The 20,032-nt window shown below is 53.9% G+C and overlaps 1 protein-coding gene across 1 annotated transcript; it reads left to right on the top strand.

Annotated features, from left to right (window-relative positions):
• The first annotated feature begins 1,899 nt into the window (after positions 1-1,899).
• On the top strand, positions 1,900-15,197 carry LOC146766477 (serine/threonine-protein kinase PAK 3-like). The gene is made up of 12 exons (XM_085588399.1): positions 1,900-2,710; positions 3,487-6,381; positions 6,645-6,729; positions 9,073-9,693; positions 9,872-9,959; positions 10,790-10,838; positions 11,851-11,960; positions 12,714-12,831; positions 13,224-13,323; positions 13,741-13,937; positions 14,355-14,492; positions 14,940-15,197. The coding sequence occupies exons 2-12, from the start codon at positions 6,307-6,309 to the stop codon at positions 15,027-15,029; spliced, it is 1,671 nt and encodes a 556-aa protein (XP_085444525.1). The 5' UTR covers positions 1,900-2,710; positions 3,487-6,306; the 3' UTR covers positions 15,030-15,197.
• Positions 15,198-20,032: the final 4,835 nt, after the last annotated feature.

Here is a 20,032-nt window from a genome sequence, read left to right as displayed (position 1 = left end):
GTCCAGCCAAAAGCCACTCCTTGTCCCCCTCCCATCCAGAATTCCTCCTCCCAACATCCCAGGGTCCAAGGTGTCCCTCTTCCTCTCTTTCAAACTGAGGAGGGGAAGGAAAAATTCACAAGCTTTCATTTCTCAAGGAAGGGTTAAAAGTCCGAACTCAAAGGATGGCTCAAAGCCTGGACATCCAGCAACTCCCACGCACTGGGCACCTTGGAGCTCCCCCCGCTCCTCCTTCCTCATGGCTTTCTCTCTCCCCCTCGGGAGAGAAACTCTGGGGGGGGGGGAATGGAGACATCCCAGATTTCTTCCACCCTTCCATCTGCAGGGGCCAGCCCAGTTCCAGTCCCTCCACCCTTCGGCCTTACCTCCATCAGGCCATGGGGCTTCCCCTCCCCCACCCAGCTTGTGGCTGGGCAGGGGAGGTTTGCACTGCACGCTGACCGGAACCAAAGAGAGCGAGTTCCCCTGGGAATTCTGCTTTTAACCCCTCTGTGTTCTCAGAGGCGTGTCTACTTTCAATTGGTCAATATCCAAATTGACCTCTTCCTTCCGGAAAAAAATTCTCTTTCCGTGTCAAACCACGACAGCAGAGAAAAGGGGGTGACACTGGGCTGGGGGCCCCAGGGAGCACACACACTCCAGAGGAGAGGGGACACAACTCAGGGGATCCCCCAGACTTCCTTGCGCCGATCCCCAGTGCCAGGAAGATAAAACCCAACTCAGGAGTCTCCAGTTCCTGTCAGCATCTTGCTGCGGCAGCATCCAGCAGCATCTCTGGGGTTTCCACAGGGGTCAGGATCTCCCAAAAACTCTCACAGACACCCAGGCCCCTCCAAGCACCCTCCTGGTCGCTCCCAACCCACTCAGGATCCCCTGAAACCTCCCTCTTGATCCCTTCCTGACCTCCTCAGGACCCACCAAAGCCCCTCCTGTCCCTCTCAGAATCCCACAGCCTCCTTCCAGTTGCCCCCACTGCCCCAGGACCCCCAAATCCTCTCCCAGTCACATCCCAGTGCCCTCCAGGGACCCCCAGAACCCCATCCCACCCTCCTACCCTCCCCAGAATCCTTCAAACACTTTCTTAGCCCTTCCAAACCCACAACCTTCTCTCCCAGTTGAAACCAGGCTCTCTCCAGCTCACTCCCAGTTGCTCCCAGCATATTCCAGTGGCTCTCCCAGTGCCCCCAATTCCTCCCTCGTACCTCAGTTCCGGCTCACAGGGTGCTCCGGGGTGACGTGCTCCACCTGGCAGGTGGAGGTGAGCCCGGCCCGGGTTGGGGTTTCCAGCAGCACCAGGAGCTGGTGGGTCCAGTCCCCACTGGGGACCACATCAGTGGCCACCACAGAGAGCTCCTGCTGGACCTGGAACCACCTCAGCTGGATGGGAGCAGGCGGCCGGGGCCGGGCTGGGAACTCGAGGGCAGCAGCGAGATGGACACGCTGGGGGTCACTCGGAGAGAGCGGGGACACACTGGGATCAACTGTGGGGAACTGGGAGAGAGAGGGGAGGCGTGGTGTGGCCTTGGGGCAGACTGGGAGTGGACTGGGAAGGATTGGGGTGGCACTCAGAGAGATGGGAGGGGATGGGGGGCACTGGCAGAGAGGGTGGAGATCTCGGAGTGAACTGGGGAGGAACTGGGAATGGGCTGGGAAGGAGTGGGAGGGACGGGGGCGGCACTGGGAGGAACTGGGAATGGGCTGGGAAGGAGTGGGAGGGACTGGGAATGGGCTGGGAAGGAGTGGGAGGGACTGGGGCGGCACTGGGAGGAACTGGGAAGGGGCTGGGAAGGAGTGGGAGGGACTGGGGCGGCACTGGGAGGAACTGGGAATGGGCTGGGAAGGAGTGGGAGGGACTGGGGCGGCACTGGGAGGAACTGGGAATGAAGCGCGCGGCACTGGGAGGCCGAGTCCAGTGCGGGGCACGCGGCGCTGCGGGTCTGCCTGGCAACTGATGAGTCATCAGAGACTCGCGCTCTGATTGGCTGCGGGGCGGCAGCGCCACGCCAGGCTGAGATGGACAGCCGGGAGGCACTGGGAGAGACTGGGATGGACTGGGAGAGCCACGGGGTCAGTGGCAGGGACAGAAGGTCTCGGGGATGGGCACAAGGAGGGCTGAGGGCTCTGGGGTGATTCCCAGGGAGGTTTTGAGGGGCCTCAGGGTCATTGCCAGAGCAGGGCTCGAGGGCACACCTCTGCCCCACGCTCACCTCGGCGCTCCGTGAGGAACGGGCTGAGATACTCGTGGTTGCACCGGCAGAGCCAGTCCACCGCAGTCCTTCTTTGCTCCATAACGTGCGGGTCGCTGTTGCAGTACCTGGCTGCTGTCCCTGGAGTATCTGTCCCGTGGTATCTGTGGATACCATGCAAAGGCCTTTTCTGCTTCTTTACCCTGCACTCTCCTTGTAGCAGTTCAGGCTGGAACAAATGGCTCCCAGAACAGGGACCTTGGACAGTTGTCCAGTCCCGGAGAGCGTCTCCTGAAGGTCATGGGATCTGGGATCTTTGGGAATTCAAGCGTCGTTTGGGACCAGCTCCAGGAGGAGCTTCTTCCTTCGCTTTGTGAGGACTGTTTCTCCTGGCCTGTCGGCACCCCTTTGGAATTCTGAGGGAAGGCTGCCGCTTTGGAAGGGAAGCTTTCAGAATCCAAAGGACCGGCAGGAGCCCACCAGCCCCCTCGAGGTTTCGCTTTTCCTTTGTGTCCCTCGCATTGGTGAGTACTTGCAGCGTGGGCTGCCAGGTGCCCAGGGGAGAGCACTACACATGAACACATTTATCTTAAGTTAATCCTTTTGCCTCGTGGGGGGGAATTTTGGGTTGTTTGGGGAACATGGACAATCATTTATCCCCAGCTCAATGAGAGATTTATATTCATATTAAAGCAACTTTAGTACTAGGGAATGTTTCATTTAAAAAGAGGGATCTTAAAACTTTTGTTCGGTTTTTGTTTGAGCACTTTCCTGAGGCTTCCCAGGAAGATGTTTTGTCACTTTCATTCTGGGGGAAAGTTGGGTGATGCATTTATGATATACAAGTGGGGGGGAATTATAAAGTGGGCAAGTTTAATCCTATTTTCAATTTGATTTTTAAATTAGTAAAGCCTAAGTGAGAAAGTTGGGTCCCTGGTTTTGTTCCCCGTGTTCCTCCCTCCCTGATCCTAACCCTGCTTCCCCTATGGGTGGGATGGGAGCCAGACCCTGCCCACGGGCACAGGGCTGTCACCTACTCCCTGCTGCCTCCTGCCCCACTCAGTCCCTCTCTCGGGCTGGCCCTGGCCACTCCAGCCCGAGCCTTCCCCGCTCCCTTGTCCCCGACTGCCCTGTCCCCAGTTTGGTCCCCAGCTCCAGGAATGTCAGTTGTACAGCCCCGCCTCGGGTCCCTCCCCTGCGCTCGCAGCTGCGTCGATGGTGTCACCGTCGGGACCAGCCCCTTCTGTCCCCTGCCCACATCCCCGAGTGGGCCCTTGAGGGTGGTTCCCTCCTTCTCCAGCCCATCCCGGTTCCCACGCCGCGGAACCGAACGCGGGCCTGGCTGGAAGCCCGCCATGCTGGCCTGCAGGCCCCGAGTCACCGGGCCCCACCGCTCCGCCGGAGGCTGCGCGCTCCAGCCCGCCCCGACCCACCTTCCGAAGAGGATGAGGACGGCGGCACCCCGGCAGTAACAACAGGCCGGGAGGAGGCTGGACACGGATCAGGGAGGAGCCCTGCGGGATGGGGACCTGGACTTGGTGAGAGATCTCGATTGCCTTGCGGCGCCTGTCGTCATTAAACGGGGAAAGGAGCCGTGATGGGAGCGGATTCCCCAGAGACTACGGCCGCAATTCTCCATATTTTAACAATGTATTTGACTTAACTTTCACAGGACATATCTTAATTCCCCATGCCTTCCATTACATTACCATTGCATTATTGCAGTGGAAAAAACTTTTAAAGCCAATCCTATCCAAGTATGACTTGAGTGAAGTTTTAGGCGAAGGCCAGGAAGGCCTTGAGGCTTTGGCAGGAGAGGGGGAATTTAGCAGACCAGAGGATCAGGTCATGCTGCCCAACAATGTCTTAGATGACATCAAATCTGCTGCAAAGACTGCTCCTTTAAAAATCCCTAATGGAACCACCCTTGTCCAAAACTTTTCTTCAATCCATCAGGGGGTTGAAGAGACATTTGTTAAGTTTGTTGACCACCTCCCAGAGGCCATCGATCGCCAAATTGATAATGTAGAGGCCAGGGATAAACTCCTGGGAAAAATGGCAATGTCTAACGCCAACCCGGAAGCCAAAAAGCTTCTCGGAGCTCTTCCCCAAGATCCAGAGCCACTCATCCCACAGATGGTCGACACCTGCACTAAGGCCTCTTCTTCAGAAACTGCTTTAGCCCTGGCCGTGAGCAAAGGGGTGAGGGAGGCAGTGGTGCCCATTAACAACGAGAGGTGCTTGAACTGTGGCCAGTTCGGCCATTTCCAAGCAAACTGCCCTCACTGGCCTCCTGTGCACTTTAACTCACCTCGCTGCCCTCTCCAGAACACCTAGAAATGATCAGCCCTCGCAGCGTCCGGGAAACGGGCGGGGAGCGCGGCGCGGTCCCGCACGGAGACAACGAGCGGCAGCCGCGGCCCCGGGGCCGAGGGCGGGCGGGCGAGGCCGGCGGGCGGGCAGCCCCGCCGGGGGCGGCTCAGAACCGCAGTCCTGGGGCGAAACTGCCGCCCCCGCCCCGCTGCTGCTCCGGAGCTCCTGCGCCCGCAGCGTCCGCGGGCACCGGCCGGGACAGAGCCGGGAAGGAGAAGGGGCCGAGCCTCGGCGCGGCCGCCAGCGCCGGGAGCGGGACGAGCCCCGCACGGCAGCGCCCCAGCACCGGCGCCACGTCCAGCATCACCAACACACACGCAAACCCGCTGGCCAAGGTAAAAAAGTCCTTGCCATGAACATTCTGGGGACAGGAAATGGTTCAATGTCAAAAACAGATACCGTTTCATAACCCAGAATGATAACAAACAAGATGTGCTTGTTCATCAGACTGCTATAAAAAAGAATAACCCCAGGAAATAACTCCACAGTCTAGGAGATGTAGAAATTGTGGAATTTAATATAATACAAGGAAGAAAAGGCCCCCAAGCAGCCGATGTGACAGGACTTGGTGGAGTTCCAGTGCAAGGTGGCAAACATGCACCAAACTGCAAACCTGCAAAATATTACCCATGTCATGGAAGTCCTCCACACTCCTCTTGAGGAAATAAAACCCAAAACCAACAACCAAATCCCAGCAACAGCCCAAAAGCTGAAAGAGCACAGAAGACCAATAAGCCATCCTCCATCCAAGACTCCAACTCCATATCAAAACAACTTTCCAGTCCGATAAATCTCACTTCTTCTAATACCCTTCCCCAATTCCTGTGGCCTCCCTGCCCCCCTCCCACTTTCCCCTTTTCCTTTCCGTTGTCCCATTACCCCTTTTTTATGTTCCCACAAATTCCTACCTCCTTTTCCCCCTTTCCATGGCCTCCCTACACTAGTCCCTTTCCCCAGAGTTCCTTCATAATACCCAAGTGAGTGTAATTGGGGGGGAAGAAAGGACAGTTTTCCTAAAGTAACCATCTTTTTCTTAAAAGGTAATGATTTCTATTTGGAGTTTCCAACAGGCACACCACCACCTACATTACCTCGTACAGAGTCTGTCACAGCCAGCAGCACTGCCACAGGGGCCAGAGAACCAGTCCCTACTGAAGGCTCCTGACTCCATCTCCTGATAAACTGGACTAAGAAAACCCCACATCCCTCCTGCCAGCTCTAAGAAAATCTATTTGGACATTAGAGACTCAGAATTGTTTGCATTTTGAAAATTGTATGAGTGCTTTTAATTGTTTTTGTCATTTTGTGTTGATTCAGTTGATCCTCCAGAGAAGCTTTCTTAATAATATAAAAAGGGGAATTGTGGGGACCCTGGGGGGCATTTCCCTGGTTTGGGGAGACGCAGGAGGCTTCCCTCAAGGGGCTGTTGGACTCCGTTTGCTCCTTTCCCTGTTCCTGTGTCTGTTCCTGTGTCCCTGGGCCACTCCCTCCCTGTTCCCTGACTGGGCCTCATCTTTGTACTGCCCAGGGACCAGGGTCACCCCCACCCCGACTCCTCAGGACAGGGAGAGCTGAGAGTTGGAGCAGGGGGATGGGTGTGCTGGGGAAAACCCTGAACATCTCACGGCGTGGCTGAATCAAACATCCGTGGATACCATGCAAAGGCCTTTTCTGCTTCTTTACCCTGGACTCTCCTTGTAGCAGCTCAGGCTGCAACAACTGGGGATCATCCAGCCCGGATCCTCCCATGGGGATGGAGCTGGAGCAGCGCACGAAGCTCTGCCCCCACTCAGGACACCCGCAGGGCCTCCCTGGTGTGGAAGTGCTGCTGAGTGACGATCTCTGAATTCCACCTGAAGCTCTTCTGACATTCCAAGCACTCATAGGGCCGTTCCCCAGTGTGGATCCTGTCGTGCTGGGTCAGGGTGCAGCTGTGGCTGAAACCCTTCCCACATTCCAAGCACTTGTGGGGCTTCTCCCTGCCATGAGGCTTCTCCACCAGCTCCAAGCTCCGCCTGGATCTCCGCCCGCCTTCCTGGCTCGGGGGCTCTTTCCTCCCCACAGCACCCTGGGCTGGGTTTGCAGCTCCTCCTCCTGCAGCATCTCCGGGGCTTTTCCTCCTCCTCCATCCAGACACACCCTGGGAATGAAAAATGCTGGTTTGGGGAAAACCAAGGTGGGAGCGCCTTGGACTGGAGGCTCCTCCTGCCCAAGTCCATTCCTAGAACTCAGCAGGACTCTTGTGTCCATGAAAATCTCCACAATATCAAGGTTCAGCCCAAAACAACTCTCCCAGGAATTCCCTATCTCTGATCTCTCCACTTTTGGGGTTCCAGAGGTTTCCTTTCCTTGGGATGATGGGGGTCCAATGGCTCCAGGGGTTCCCCGTTCTCAGGTGTCCTGCTTAGGGATGATCCAGGGGCTGTTGGGGCTCCATGGGGCCCTGTCTCCCCTGATGCTCTACTTTGAGATCCCAGGGGTCGCAGGGGTTCCTCCTCTCCAGGATCCCCCCCTTTCCAGCCAGCCAGGGGACCCTCAGATCCAGGATCGCCCCTCTCTGCTCTCCCCACTCCGGGGGTCCCAGGGGTTCCCCTCCTCTGCTCCCCCGGGGGTCCCCAGGACCAATGTCCTCCCCCTGGTGACACTGGGCAATGGCCACATGGACTCCCAAAGATCCCCCAGGGGGCTCAGCTTTGGGGTCCTGCAAGATCCAAACCTACACACACACAGAAAAATCCTCCCAGGGTTTATTTGGGCCTCCCAGACGACATCTGGGGCTCAATTCCACAGTCTGCAAGCTCCCAACACACCCCAATAAAAAACCCTCTCAGGGACCCCCCGATAGATTTGGGGCGAGCTCCTCCTCCCCTCTCACCTGCAGGATGAGCTGGGGGTGATGGTCCCGGGGCCAAGGGTGCTGCGGCCTCAGGGGGCACTGGAACCTCCTGTTTCTCCTCCTTTTCCTGCTCCTGATCCTCCTCTTCCTCCTCCTTTTCCTCTCTCCCTCCTCCTCCTCCTTCCTAATCCCACCTCCTGCCCAGTTCCTGCCTTCTGTATATTTAGAGTGGAGCACCTTGCTTGTTTTTAGAGCGAGAACAAAGATCCCAGCGGGAACACGGCTTGCTGGCTTTAGTCAGAAGTAGCAGTGACTAAAGGTCCTGTTTCCTCTGCTGTGCTCCCGTCCTTGTTCCTCCTCAGTGTTCAGGCTGGGCTATGGGGTGTCCCTGTTTGCTGCATTTTCAGAGCTCCTCCTGGAGCCTTTGGGCAATAGGCTGTGCCCTGGGAGGGTTCTTTGTGCTCCTTTGTGACCCAGGAGAACCTTCCGGGCGGTTTCTGCGTGAGCTGCTGCTGTGATGTCACAGGAGCACTGCCACGTCCCCGAGGTGCTCCCGTGGTTGTGGGACACGGAGGCCTCAGTGTCCCCAGTGGCTCTGGGCACTGCTCCTTGCCGGAGGATCCTCCTGCCCGAGGCATTCTCAGCACCAGCCCAGCCCTGACGGGTGTCCTTGTGTGCTTGCAGGGCTGCAGTCTGCAGGCGTGTGCAGCGCAGCCAAAATGATCCAGCACGTGGCTGCTGCAGTTTGCACGCTGTACTCTGTGGCTTATTCGGGCTATTTTTTAACCCACTTGGCACGTAAGTCGAAGTTTTCCCTCGGTGCTGTGGCTTTGGGCTTGCTGTGTGCTTTCTGTTCTTCCTCTGGACCCGAGCTGACTTTGTAACCAAATGGCCATGAAGGCACCATTGCTTTGGGAGAGCTCCTGCCAGCAGCTGCAGCTGAAAAAGGGGGTGTCTGCAGCCAGCGGGGCGCGCACAGCATTTGCAATGAGCCCTGGGGGGTTCTGTTCCCTCCAGCGGGGAGTCTGTGGCAGCAGAGCCGGGAACTCCCTGCCCAGCCAAGAACTGACCCAGCCCAGCATTTTGTGCTGTTCTCTTGCTGTGGGAAGGGACTGTGGCTCCTGGAGGGACGCTGGGAAAGCAAAATGCTCTCTCGGGGTTGCCCTGCTCCGTGGCATTTCCCACCACAGGCAGTTTTTTCCTGACAGCATCTGGTTCATGTTCCCTCTCCCGTTGCAGGGCACCTCATGTGTGGATTCCGAGCAGCTCCTCCTCCGGTGAGTGGGAAAGGAATCTTTGGTGTTTGGAATTGTGCAGCAAGCTGTGAGCTCGGCGTGTGGCAGCCGAGTGCCAGCCTGGGAGGCTGAAGGAAAGTTCCTGTCAGAGTCTTTGCAGCAGCAGCAGCAGCAGCAAAAAGATCCCAGCAGATTTCTCCTTTTCTGCTGCAGAGCTTTTGAAGGGCTGCAGGTCTGGTTTTGCAGGCAGAGGATTGCTTGCTGGCTTTAGCCACGGTGGAATATGGAATTCCCAACAATAAGTGGCAATGTTGACTTTAGCCCATTGTTAGTTTGAAGGGCTCCAAACCCAATTTCTGCTAAGTGCAGCTGGATGTGCAGCTGAGGGTAAATAAGGTGGTCACTGAGATAGAACTTCCCGTCCCTCACGCTGCCGTCTGTCCACAGGGCACAAAAGCAGCACCAGCCCCTCCTCTGGCTCCCTCTGCTCCCAAAGAGGAGGCCAAAGAGGAGGAAGACAGCAGTGAGCTTCCCGCTGTTCTGGAGGACGCTGGTGAACTTCCCTCGGTGCCGGGAGATGACAGTGAACTTCCCGCTGCTCTGGGAGACGAGGGCGAACATCCCGCGCTGTGGGAATACAGCGGCGAGGCTCCCGCGGCGTGGGACAAGGACAGTGGACATCTCCCAGCGTGGGACGAGGGCAGTGGATGTCCCCTGGTGCGGGACGAGGATGGCCAAGCCCCCATGGTGTGGGATGAGGACAGAGGACATCCTGTGCCTTGGAAAGAGGAGGGTGAACTTCTCCCAGCATGGGAAGAGGACAGTGAATGTCCCGTGGCTTGGAAAGATGATGGCGAACCTTCAGCATTTTGGGAAGAGGATGGAGAATCTCCCTGTGCTTGGGAAGAGGATGGAGAACCTCCCTGTGCTTGGGAAGAGGACACGGAACCTCCCTCCGCTGTGGGATCCTGGGCTGAAGGTTCTGACAGCAGCACAGCCCTGCAGCCAGAGGGGAGAGGGGAGTGGTGCCTGGTGCAGCTGAGTACGTCTGCTCTGTTCCTGTGTTCAGAGCAGGGGGCTGTGTGTGTGTCTCGGCATCAGCTGCAGCCAGCGTTGCTCTGCAGCTGAATGTCACAGGGGCATTTATTGTCCTTCCCCAGCTGAGACCAAGGGGCTCATGGCCCCAGGGAGTGGGGCTGCATTCTGGCTCTGCTCTGGCGGGGTCTGGCTCTGGGAGGGAGCCTCTTCCACGTGGTTTCTTTCAGGGAACATCGTGAGCGTGGAGGAGCCTGCCGAGAAATACCTGGAAGTGGAGCAGATTGGCCAAGGGTAAGTGCACGGCAGCTACTTCTGCACAAGCAGCCCAGGGGCTGTGCTGGTGCAGGATCAAGGGAGAAGTCAGGAGAGCTGCAAACACCTTCAGACACTGGGGTGCCATCCTGCTGTCTCTCAGTCCTGATCAGAATTGAGAACTGTGGTCAGAAGGAGCCGTCACAGGCCCCTGAGGCTGGCAGTGTCCTGCCTGCAGCAAGGAGCAGGACCTGGAAGATCTTCTGTGTCTGGAACTGGATTGCTTAAAAGAGCCACTCACCATCTGGAGACTGTCAGAAAACAGTTCTCAAGGAGATTTCTTTCAAATATTTTGCTTCAAAAAATGTTCTCTGGTCAGCATTAACAAGCTAATGGTTTGGAAACAGGAACCAGAGATGAACTAATGAGTGCTCTATTCTAGCACAGCTCATAGAGCCCATACATTCAGCAACAGACACAGAGCTGATGCACTCTGGGGGAAAATGCATCACCTGCCTGATGGCAGGACCCTTGTGGATCCTGCAGGTCTTAGGCAGGAAATGGAAAAGGATGAAATGCATTCTTTTCCAGTTCTTTAGACACCCATTGCTCACCTCAGGTTTTGAACTAAAGCAATTCAGCATGGACATTTGGGATTGGCTCCAGCCCAATTCCTTCGTGTTGGGTCTCAGTTTTCTCTTGCACACCTGGCATGGCAGAGGGCTGGTGGCTGCTGCGCTGTTGTTGCAAGGGTCGATGCACCCAGGTGTTTGTGAGCGCTGCAGGCAGCAGAGATCTCCAGTCTGGGCTGGCTTTCACTCTCAGGGCCTCAAGCACTGCTTCTTTCTTCTCTGCTGTTTTGTCTCCAGGGCTTTCGGAACTGTTTCCAAAGGACTCGACAGGGCCACTGGAGGAGAGGTCAGTGCCAACACGCCCAGCACGTCTGGCAGCTCTCCAGGGCTCTCCCCTCTGCTGGGAGCTGTGGCTGCAGCTCTGGGGGCCAGCAGAGCTTTCCTGCACAGGCTGCTCCTCTGAAGGCAGAGCAGTGTCAGCCTGCAGAGCACAGCTGGGACACACTTGGTCCTTCTGGAGTACCCAAAGGGATGCAAGGAGGGCAGCGGTGTCTGTCAGAGCAGGACGCGCTGGCTTGCTCTTCATATCTAAAAGTGTGAATGGATCAGGGCTGGAGACTGAGGCCCAATTTATCTTCACCCCAGCCTCAGACAGGAACACTATTTAGCAGTTTTTCCATCCAGCCTTTCATCTTTAAAGGGTACCTCAAGGCCTAATTAGGGAGAGGTCCTGCTTGGGCTCAATTTGGGGATTTAATTCCACTTCAGCTGTCCACAGAGAGAGAGGGAGAGAAATGAGAAGATGGATGTCCAGAGCAAAGCTCTCTCCTAAACCCTGCAGTTGTTTTTGGGTCTGGGGTCAGTGACAGCCTGTGACAGGGATCACCTGAGCAATGGATGTGTGTGTTTGCTTTGTTGTGCAATCCCAAACAGAGTAGCTGCATCTGAAATCATGACCAAATCCCATAGAATTGCTAAAGGGTTACTGGCTGTTTTGCTCTGTTTTCACAGAACCAGAATTACCTCCTGCTTGCAAAATGTGTTTGAATAATAATGAGAGTGTTGAGGCCATATGAGAAGACTGTAGGTGCAGAGAATGTGGTTAGAGCTTGGAGGCTGACAGCTGAGGGGCCATTTCTGCAGGGCTTGCAAGGCCAAATGTCTCTGGCCGTGTGTCCTGTAAGCAGCCCCAGCGAGCAGAGCAATGGGCTGTGGGAGTGGCCCTTGCTGAGCTCTGGTGCCCATCCCAGGGCAGTTTGGCACAGCCCGGCTCCGTCGCTCCAAAAAGCCTCGCCCCGTGTTGGCTGTGGCCTCCTGCCACAGACTCCTCCAGTTAAAGGTCTGCAATGTCCCCTCAGGTGGCCATAAAGAAAATGAGTCTCAGAGGGCAGAACGGGGAACGCGCTGCGAATGAGCTCCTGCTCCTGAAGGACAAGAAGAACCCCAACATTGTCAACTCTTTGGACAGGTGAGTGCTCCAGGCCTCACCCCGTGCACGGGCCCTGCCTTAACCTTTCCTGGCACCCGTAGTCTGTAGCCTGTTTTGAAAATGCCTGACCCAGCCGTATCTTCCCAAAACAACAGCCTGGCAGTTCGCTCCCTCCGTGTGCTTTGGTTACTTTGGTTTGTTTTTTCCTTCAAGTTGACCCCGTTTTCTGTGTCTTACAGCAAGTGCTGATAAACCACAGCAGAAATTATTTCCCTTGGTTTCTTCTTCCCAGCCCTTTTCCATTGCTGCAGATATCAGGAAAACCAGGGCCTTGTTTCCAGAAATGCCTCATTTGCCCATTTTTCACTGGCATTGCCTGTTTCTGAAGGGACTTTCTGAAAGGTTTTCTGATTGCTTTTGTCCCAAGTGCTGCACGGCCTCCTCCCCTGGATAACCCTGGGGGTTGTGGTGCCTTGTTCTGCAGGGAATGGTGGAACTGATGAGCTCAGAAGCTGAACCAGCTGGGGCCAGTGTTGTGGTTCCACACTGATCTGGGCTGTTGCTAAACTACATTTTTCATCTGCTTGCCATCTAAGGCCTCTCCTTTCTCACAGGTGTCTCCTCCTTTAGACTGTGCAGATTCCAAGGACTCTGCAGCCTGGCAGGAATGTCTCTCCATCGGATTCTGTCCTCATGGACAAGTGACCTGGAAACAAAACTGCACTCCAGACTTTTCCATGGGGGAATTGAGTACTGCACATTCGTCTCCATGTCACTGCTTTCCTCTTCCAGCTTCCTTGTTGACGGAGATCTCTGGCTGGTGATGGAATACATGGATGGAGGAACTTTGCAGGACGTTGTCAGACAGACACGCATGGCTGAAGGAGAGATGGCAGCTGCCAGTCGGGAGGTGAGGGATCCTGCCTGTGGCTGCCACGGCTTGGACACGATGGTCCTTCCACAGAGGCGTGAGAACAGGAGTGGCTCCATGCTCAGGGCTCTGTTTCTCTGTTGTTTTTATGAGCTGGAGAAGAAAGAGCCTCTGCAGTGAACGGCCTGCCAGCATCGCTGCACTTCTGCTCTGTTCTTGCTCTCTTTCCTGCTGTTGTGGCACTCTCTGTCTGTTCTGGATTTGATGTGCTGTTCTCAGCTTTGCCCTGAACCGTTTGCCTGGAGCCTGTCTGCTCTGCACTCCTGGCCTGTCACAGCAAAGCTGCTGCTGGCAGAATTCAGACCTGTCCTTTCTTGTGTGATAGATTCCAGCCATTGGTTTTTGTCCTGGTGTTTCTTGTTCCCTCTCAGTGCCTGCAGGGCCTGGATTTCCTCCATGCGAACCGGGTGATCCACAGAGATCTGAAGAGCTCCAACATCCTCCTGGGCATGGCCGGCTCTGTCAAGCTGGGTGGGTGTTCCTGGCCAGGCACGGCGCTCCCGGGTGCGGCTGTGGGGCTGCTTCCCAGTGCCAGCCAGAGCCCCACGAGGGCTGCTGGGGGCACTGCCCGGCCCCTGCTGCCAGCTGAGAGCGGCTGCCCCTGCAGAGAGCTCCGGAGAGCAGCAGGGTGCCAGGGGTGGCTTTGCTCTGGGTATGGCCCTGCCAGAGGGGCAGGAGTTGGAATCTAAAGCTTCAAGGGAATCAGTAAAAGCCACTGCACAAAAGCTGAGGGTTTCTTTAAGGGTCCAGTTCCACCTTCCCTTGGCTACAGCCCTGAGCACTTTTCCAGCTGACTTCACTACTGCATTCTCAGACTGAGAGTGGGGAGTCTTGGTGCTTGGTTTCCTCATTCCAGCTGCCTTTGACAGTGTTTGTTTCTGTCCTCAGCTGATTTTGGCCTCTGTGCTCAGCTCAGCTCTGAGCAGGACCGGCGCAGCTCCATGGTGGGCACTGCTCACTGGATGGCCCCAGAAGTTGTGACCAGTTCTCCTTATGGCCCCAAGGTGGACATCTGGTCCTTTGGCATTGTGACCATCGAGATGGTGGAAGGAGAACCTCCTTACTTCAAGGAAACGAGGGCCATGGTAAGAGGCAAATTCTCCAGGGGCTGCAGAGCCCTGTGAGCACAGGGTGACCCTGCACTGGGAGCAGCAGCTGGAGGTTTCTGCACCTGGGGAAGGGAATTCCCAGAGCACTCGAGCCTCAACACAGACAAATATTCCGCAGTCTCCAGCAACAATTTGCTTTGGGATTTATGCTGTTGCAGCTCTTCTGGCTGTGAGGATGACCTGAAAATGTGAATCAAGAGCATCAGCTCTTTCCAATGGCTGTGGCAGCACCAGGGTTTGGGTTTTTTGGTTGGCACAGGACAATGAGCTGTGAGCAGCATCTCTGCCAGGGAGGAAAGTGCCCCTGGAGCTGGGGCTGAGAACCCGGGGTCGCTGTGAGCACCTGTGGGTGGGAAGGAAGCTGGCAGAGCGCTGAGTTTGCTTTTCCTGCAGGCTCGCGCTCTGATCCGGCACAACGGGACCCCGCAGCTGCAGGAGCCCCGGCGCCTGTCGGCTCTGCTGCGGGACTTCCTCGAGTGCAGCCTGGAGCCGGACGAGGAGCAGCGCTGGTCTGCCCAGGAGCTGCTGCAGGTGAATGCCGAGCGGCCGAGGGGAAGCAGCAGCGCCAGGGAGGGGTTTTCTGCTGGGGCCCCTCCGATAGTCTCCAGCCTCGCTGCGTTCCACACGCAAAGCAAGCAGAATCCTCGCCGGGTTTGGCTTGGCAGGGTCCTTTCGAGGGCATCTGCCCCTGGTGCCCCACAAGCAGCTGGGCCATCTTCAGGCAGGTCCGGTGCTCAGAGCCCTGCCTGGCCTGAGCTTGGATGTTCCCAGGGAGGAGGCACCTCCCACATCCCTGGGCACCTTCTGTCAGTGTTTCCCCACTCTCCTGGCAAAAAGATTCTGCCTTAGATCTAACCTGAGCCTGCTTCCCTCTCCTGAGTTTCTGACCATTTCCCTTTGTCCTGTTGCAACAGAGCCTGTGAGAAAGTTGCTCTGGAAAGTAACAGTTCATTTCTTTCTTTTTTATCCTTTGGGCAGCACCCATTTTTATCATCAGCCAAGCCTCTCTCCAGCCTGACCCCTCTGATCACCGCAGCAAAGCAACTGAGGCAGCAGCAGAGGAGATGAAGCACTGGAGGACAGCTTTTAGTTACAGTAGTTAGTGAGGACAACTGATTAGTGATGGTAGTTAGCAGTGCTAGTTGGTTATGGTAGTTAGGACAGCCTGTTTGTTACGGCTCTTATGACAGCCTGTTTGGTATGGCAGTTTTTTGAATAAAAACTTTCTTAAACCTCAACTCCCTTGAGGTGTCCCTTCCTCCTCCCTCCGTGACTCGGCTGCCCGGAGCAATGTGAGGGGAGAGCGGGCCCAGCCTGGCCCAGAGCTGAGCCCCAGCAGAGCCCTGGCAGAGCCCAGAGCAGCCTCGGATCTGCAGAGTCAGCCTGGGAGGAGGCGCTCGGAGCCTTCTGGGCTGCACCCGACTCTTGGTTACAAACTGCGTGTGCTGGAAAATGCCACCGGCTCTGCCAGAGGGCAGAAGGGGCCCGGGGAAGGCCCCAGTGCTCCCTGCAAGGGAAACACCTGCCCTGGGTTTGTTATAGAGAACTATGTAGTTGGTGGCTTTTGCTCTTATGTCTTGACTTCTGCAACTTATTCTTAATCACAACGATTTTGATACAGTACAGTTTGTAATCACTTTTAACTGCTTTTGCTGTAGTATAATTTGTCAGCTTTTTGTGGCCAATGCCCTGGCCCCTGTGTAGCTCATATCCTCAGAACTTCATTCATGGCTGATAGTTTAGTTTGTGCACAGTGTGAAAAACATACATACTACTTTTGGCTTTTGCAAAATATTGAACTGGATGCCATGGTTTGTGCATTAGAATGTTAACTTTTGCAGAAGTAGCTGTAGTTGTGAAATAATAACTAATGCTTTTATTTTTGTAACTAACTGACAGTAATAACGCAGAGGTATTTGTGAAACAGCCAATGTTGATTTAAAGTACTTGTGGAAGTAGCTAAAACCGTCTGCATGGCCAGATAACATTTAAGGAACGGGTGTGATGAGGACCCTGCCGCTGACCCTTTGACTGTCAGGAACTGTCTCCTGCTGATGTGGAAACCCAGGTGTCCCAGGGTGAGGTTCTGGTGTTTGTATCCCCAATCGTGGGTTCTGTTCATGTTTGATATTCTGTTCTGTGCTCTCAGAACTGACTCTGAAAGTGAAGGTTTGTTTTGTCTTGTTATCAGCTGGCTCACCTTCCCCCATGGTCTGTTCTCCACAAGGGGCTTGTGCGGGCTGGCTTGGCTTGCTTTTGCTGGCTTTGTTTGCTTGCTCTTGCTTCCGCTCTTGCCTTTGCTTTTTCCTGTTAGTTAGTTTAACTAGGCATTCCAATTTTTTCCCTGGACTGTTTCTTTCCCTTTCCTTCTTCTGAATACCATCCAACCTGCTCTGGACTGGGACCTGGGAACCCCGAGGAGCACCGGGAGCCTGCGCTCTGTGATCTGCAGCAGCCATCCCCAGTGCCCAGAGCAATCCCCAGCGCCCAGACCCGGGCGACCACCCCCAGGAGAGACTTCCTGGATTTGTCATCTCTTCAGAGTGGTGAAAGAGTTTTCTTGTCATCTGGTGTTGTTCATTTTTTTTAGTGCTGGGGATTGTTTTGTTAGTTAAATAAACAGGTTCTTTTCCACTTCTCTCAGAGAAAGTTCTTCCCGAATCAGGTGGGTGGGGAGGAGCCGTGGGGGTTTGTTTTCTGGGGGCTCCTTCCAGAGGAGGATTTGGGGGATTTGCATTCCAAGAGCACTCAGGGTTGCGTGTTGAGGTTACGCCCAAGGGGATCTGGGGTTGGACAACACAGCTGGACTGAGGGTTAAAAATGTCCAAGGGGATCTGGGGTTGGAAAACAGTAACACCTAAAATTCTGCTGGGTTGAGAGACATCCAGGATTAAACCTGCTGGGTTGATGGATTAACATTCCATGAGCACTCAGGGTGTAGATATGTAATGTAGACTGTTTGAAAGTAAAAGGTACCTTGTATGTGAAAGTGAGTGAAAAATAAAAGTGAGTAAATGTAGATGAATGGAAGTATATATAATGTAGATTGTTTATTTTGAGCTTTACTTTATCTCCTTGGAGGCAGGTGGATTGTGTTGAATGGTATTGTGAGAGAAAGGACTTTTTGAGTAGTTGAAAGAACGTGGTATTCAGGTTGTTAGAGAAAGTGGGAAACAGAGGCAGAGGACTTGTGAAGAAACGTGAGGAATGGACTATCACATCTAAAATGGACAACACCAAAACACACCAAAGGAGTGTTGAAAAGGACTTGCATAGAAAAATCAGCAAAAAGGAGTGACAAGGGAAACAGAGGGCAAGCCTGGATTGAGCACTGTACTCACCAGTGAGAAGATCACACGTACCTGCTGTGGGCAGCAACCCCACAGGCAGGGGAGGTGGGGGTATAAGCCATGCCAGACCTCTGTCACTCCTGTTTCTGTCTCTCATTTGTTGTCTTTTCCCTTCTGAGATACAAGCAAGATCATGTCACAAATGCTACAGAAAGTATTACATGGAAAGAAACCAAAGTTCCTTTTTGTTACACACACCCATGTCAACAGCCACAGACCCACCCAAATTGAGTACCTGCAGGCAAAAAGGGGAAAAACTGCAGTGTACCAGGATAGGCTGGCTTGAGACTGTTTATTGGCTAATGAAGGGGGTTTCTGTGGAAAGGTTAATGTATCAGACTGTTGAAAATAGATGACAATGGGGAGGTCATCCTAGAAAAAAACAACCCAGACACCAATCCAAAAATGGGAAAATAGTGTTAAAAACTAACTGGTGGGGTAATGTATTGAGGATGGGATGGTGGAAGAAATGGGGATTCTTCCTTTTATGTGTTACAACTGTTATAAATGAAAATTTGTCCAGCCAAATTAATATGAAAAAATAAAATATTTATTTTGCAATCAAATTGTACCTAGCCAGCCACAAGGAAAGAACAGAGTGGAGCCCGGGGTCGGCCCTGGGTGTGCAACAAAGAGGTCAGCCTCAGCAGAGGTTTTCCTCTGAGCCCACACACCTCCATCCTGGCACAAGCGGTTTTTATAGGGAAAATTCTGCCTGAGGCCAAGATTTCAGCAGTCAGTCTTTTCTTCCATTAAGAGCCCACATGTTAATAAGATTTTCTGCTTTGGTGATGAGGGAGAACAATTCAGTGTCTGGAGTTTGTTGAATCCCTTGATGAAATTTACGGGAGGGAACGCTGCATTCACCTGTGTCTGCCCAAGGATTTCCATGATATCCATCTCGGGTCCTTCAGGCAAGGATCAGCACCTGGGGTTCCCGTATCTCCCCAGCCATGGCCCATCTCCTGGGGAGCCGCACCTTCTCACTTGTAAATCAGTTTCCAATATACACCCGGTCTCACCTGCGAGGGAGGGGGGGAATCCTAATACAAACGTGTAGAGTGTTAGAGTGTTCTAACAAAGGAAACAAATATTCAATATCACATATATCATATTAGAAATGGAGCCAATTATATCTGCTGCATATAACAGTATGGTAAATGTAGCTTTGTAGATAAAATGAAGCTTTAGTAGTTAAAAAAGAAACTATGTATGTGTGTGGGGGGGGGGGGTGTTTAAGGAATGAGATACTCGTTTCAAGGAACACGCAAATCCTCCAGAGAAGAGCAATTTATGGTTTTCTTATTAGAAGAAGCTGATTTCTTCATGCCTGGCTCAGACTTGAAGACCCCGTGGGAATTAAAGAAAGCAGTTGACATACAAGAGACAGAGTTTTTTGTTTCAAATAGAATGTATGTATAACCATAAAGGATATATGAATATGCAACAGTGTATTGTTTTAGGGGTGATTCCTTCATTCACAAGGTACATTCCTCTTGGCTTAAGTGCCTGAGAGCATCTGGACCTCAGATATTCTTTCCTTTTTATTGTCTTGTAATTGTCCTAACTCTAAATTTTTATCAGTCTAATTCTATTCCTATTTTTTTCACCTTTTTATTATTAGGAAACTTTTAAAATTCTAAAAACCAAATGATCAGCATTTTTCACAAATTCCTATCAGGAGACAGAGAAACCATTTATCATTTCTAAGGCATCATTAGATTACAAGCTGTCCTCGGAATAAGAACCAACCAGACAGCTCCAGCTCCTGACCTTCCTGCCGACCAAGCCACTGAAATGAGGAACACATTTCACCAGGAGATGGGATCAGGTTATCTGTTAGCAGAAAAAGGAGGAGTTTGTGGAAAACTAAATTACTCAAACTGATGTTGGCAAAGAGATGACAAGGGGAAAGTGTTGAAAAAGATAAAAAAGGAAATAGGACAGCAGTTTATGTATTGGTCCAAGCATGTAAAGGATGGGAATGGGACACACTCTCGTGGCTCCCCAGCAGACCAGGGGTTAAACGTTGGGACTCTCCTGGATTTTCCCCGGAAAGGGCCCATCTCTGCACCAAGCTACCTTTTTTCATTTGTAAATTAGGTCTTTCTTTCTCTGCCAACTGTGGTGTCTCCAGCCCCGGCTGCAGCCACTGGTCATTTAAAACTTGAAGATTCTTTTTCTAGAGGCACAACTGACTTGATGTATATTTTTCATAAGCACAAATTATTCCATAACATATATTACAATGGCGCTGCGGAGATCCCCCTGCAGGTCCATGGGGCTGCAGAGATCCCCCTGCAGGTCCATGGGGATGCAGAGATCCCCCGCAGGTCCATGGGGATGCAGAGATCCCCCTGCAGGTCCATGGGGATGCAGGCATCCCCTGCAGGTCCGTGGGGATGCAGAGATCCCCATGCAGGTCCAGGGGGATGCAGAGATCCCCTGCAGCCCCTGCAGGAGCCGGGCTGGAGCTCGGCGATGCCTGAGAGGAGGCTGTGAGCCCGCGGGCAGAGGGGCCCCGCTGGAGCAGCCTGTCCTGGCAGGACTGAGCCGGTGGCACAGTGACCCACGCTGCAGCACTCGGAGGGGGCTGTGCCCAGGGGATGGACTCCGCTCCGAGAAGTTCCTGGAGAAGTCTCGGCCGGGAGAGAGCGCAGGGTGCAGCAGGGAACGACTCCTGTCCCTGAGCAGAGGGAGAAGCCCCGGGGGATGAGCTGA

Source organism: Lonchura striata, chromosome 10 (assembly GCF_050655825.1).
Source record: "Lonchura striata isolate lonStrDom1 chromosome 10, ASM5065582v1, whole genome shotgun sequence".
Lineage (NCBI taxonomy): Eukaryota > Metazoa > Chordata > Aves > Passeriformes > Estrildidae > Lonchura > Lonchura striata.
The sequence above is the reverse complement of the archived record's forward strand: the minus strand, read 5'-3'. Positions and strand labels throughout refer to the sequence as shown.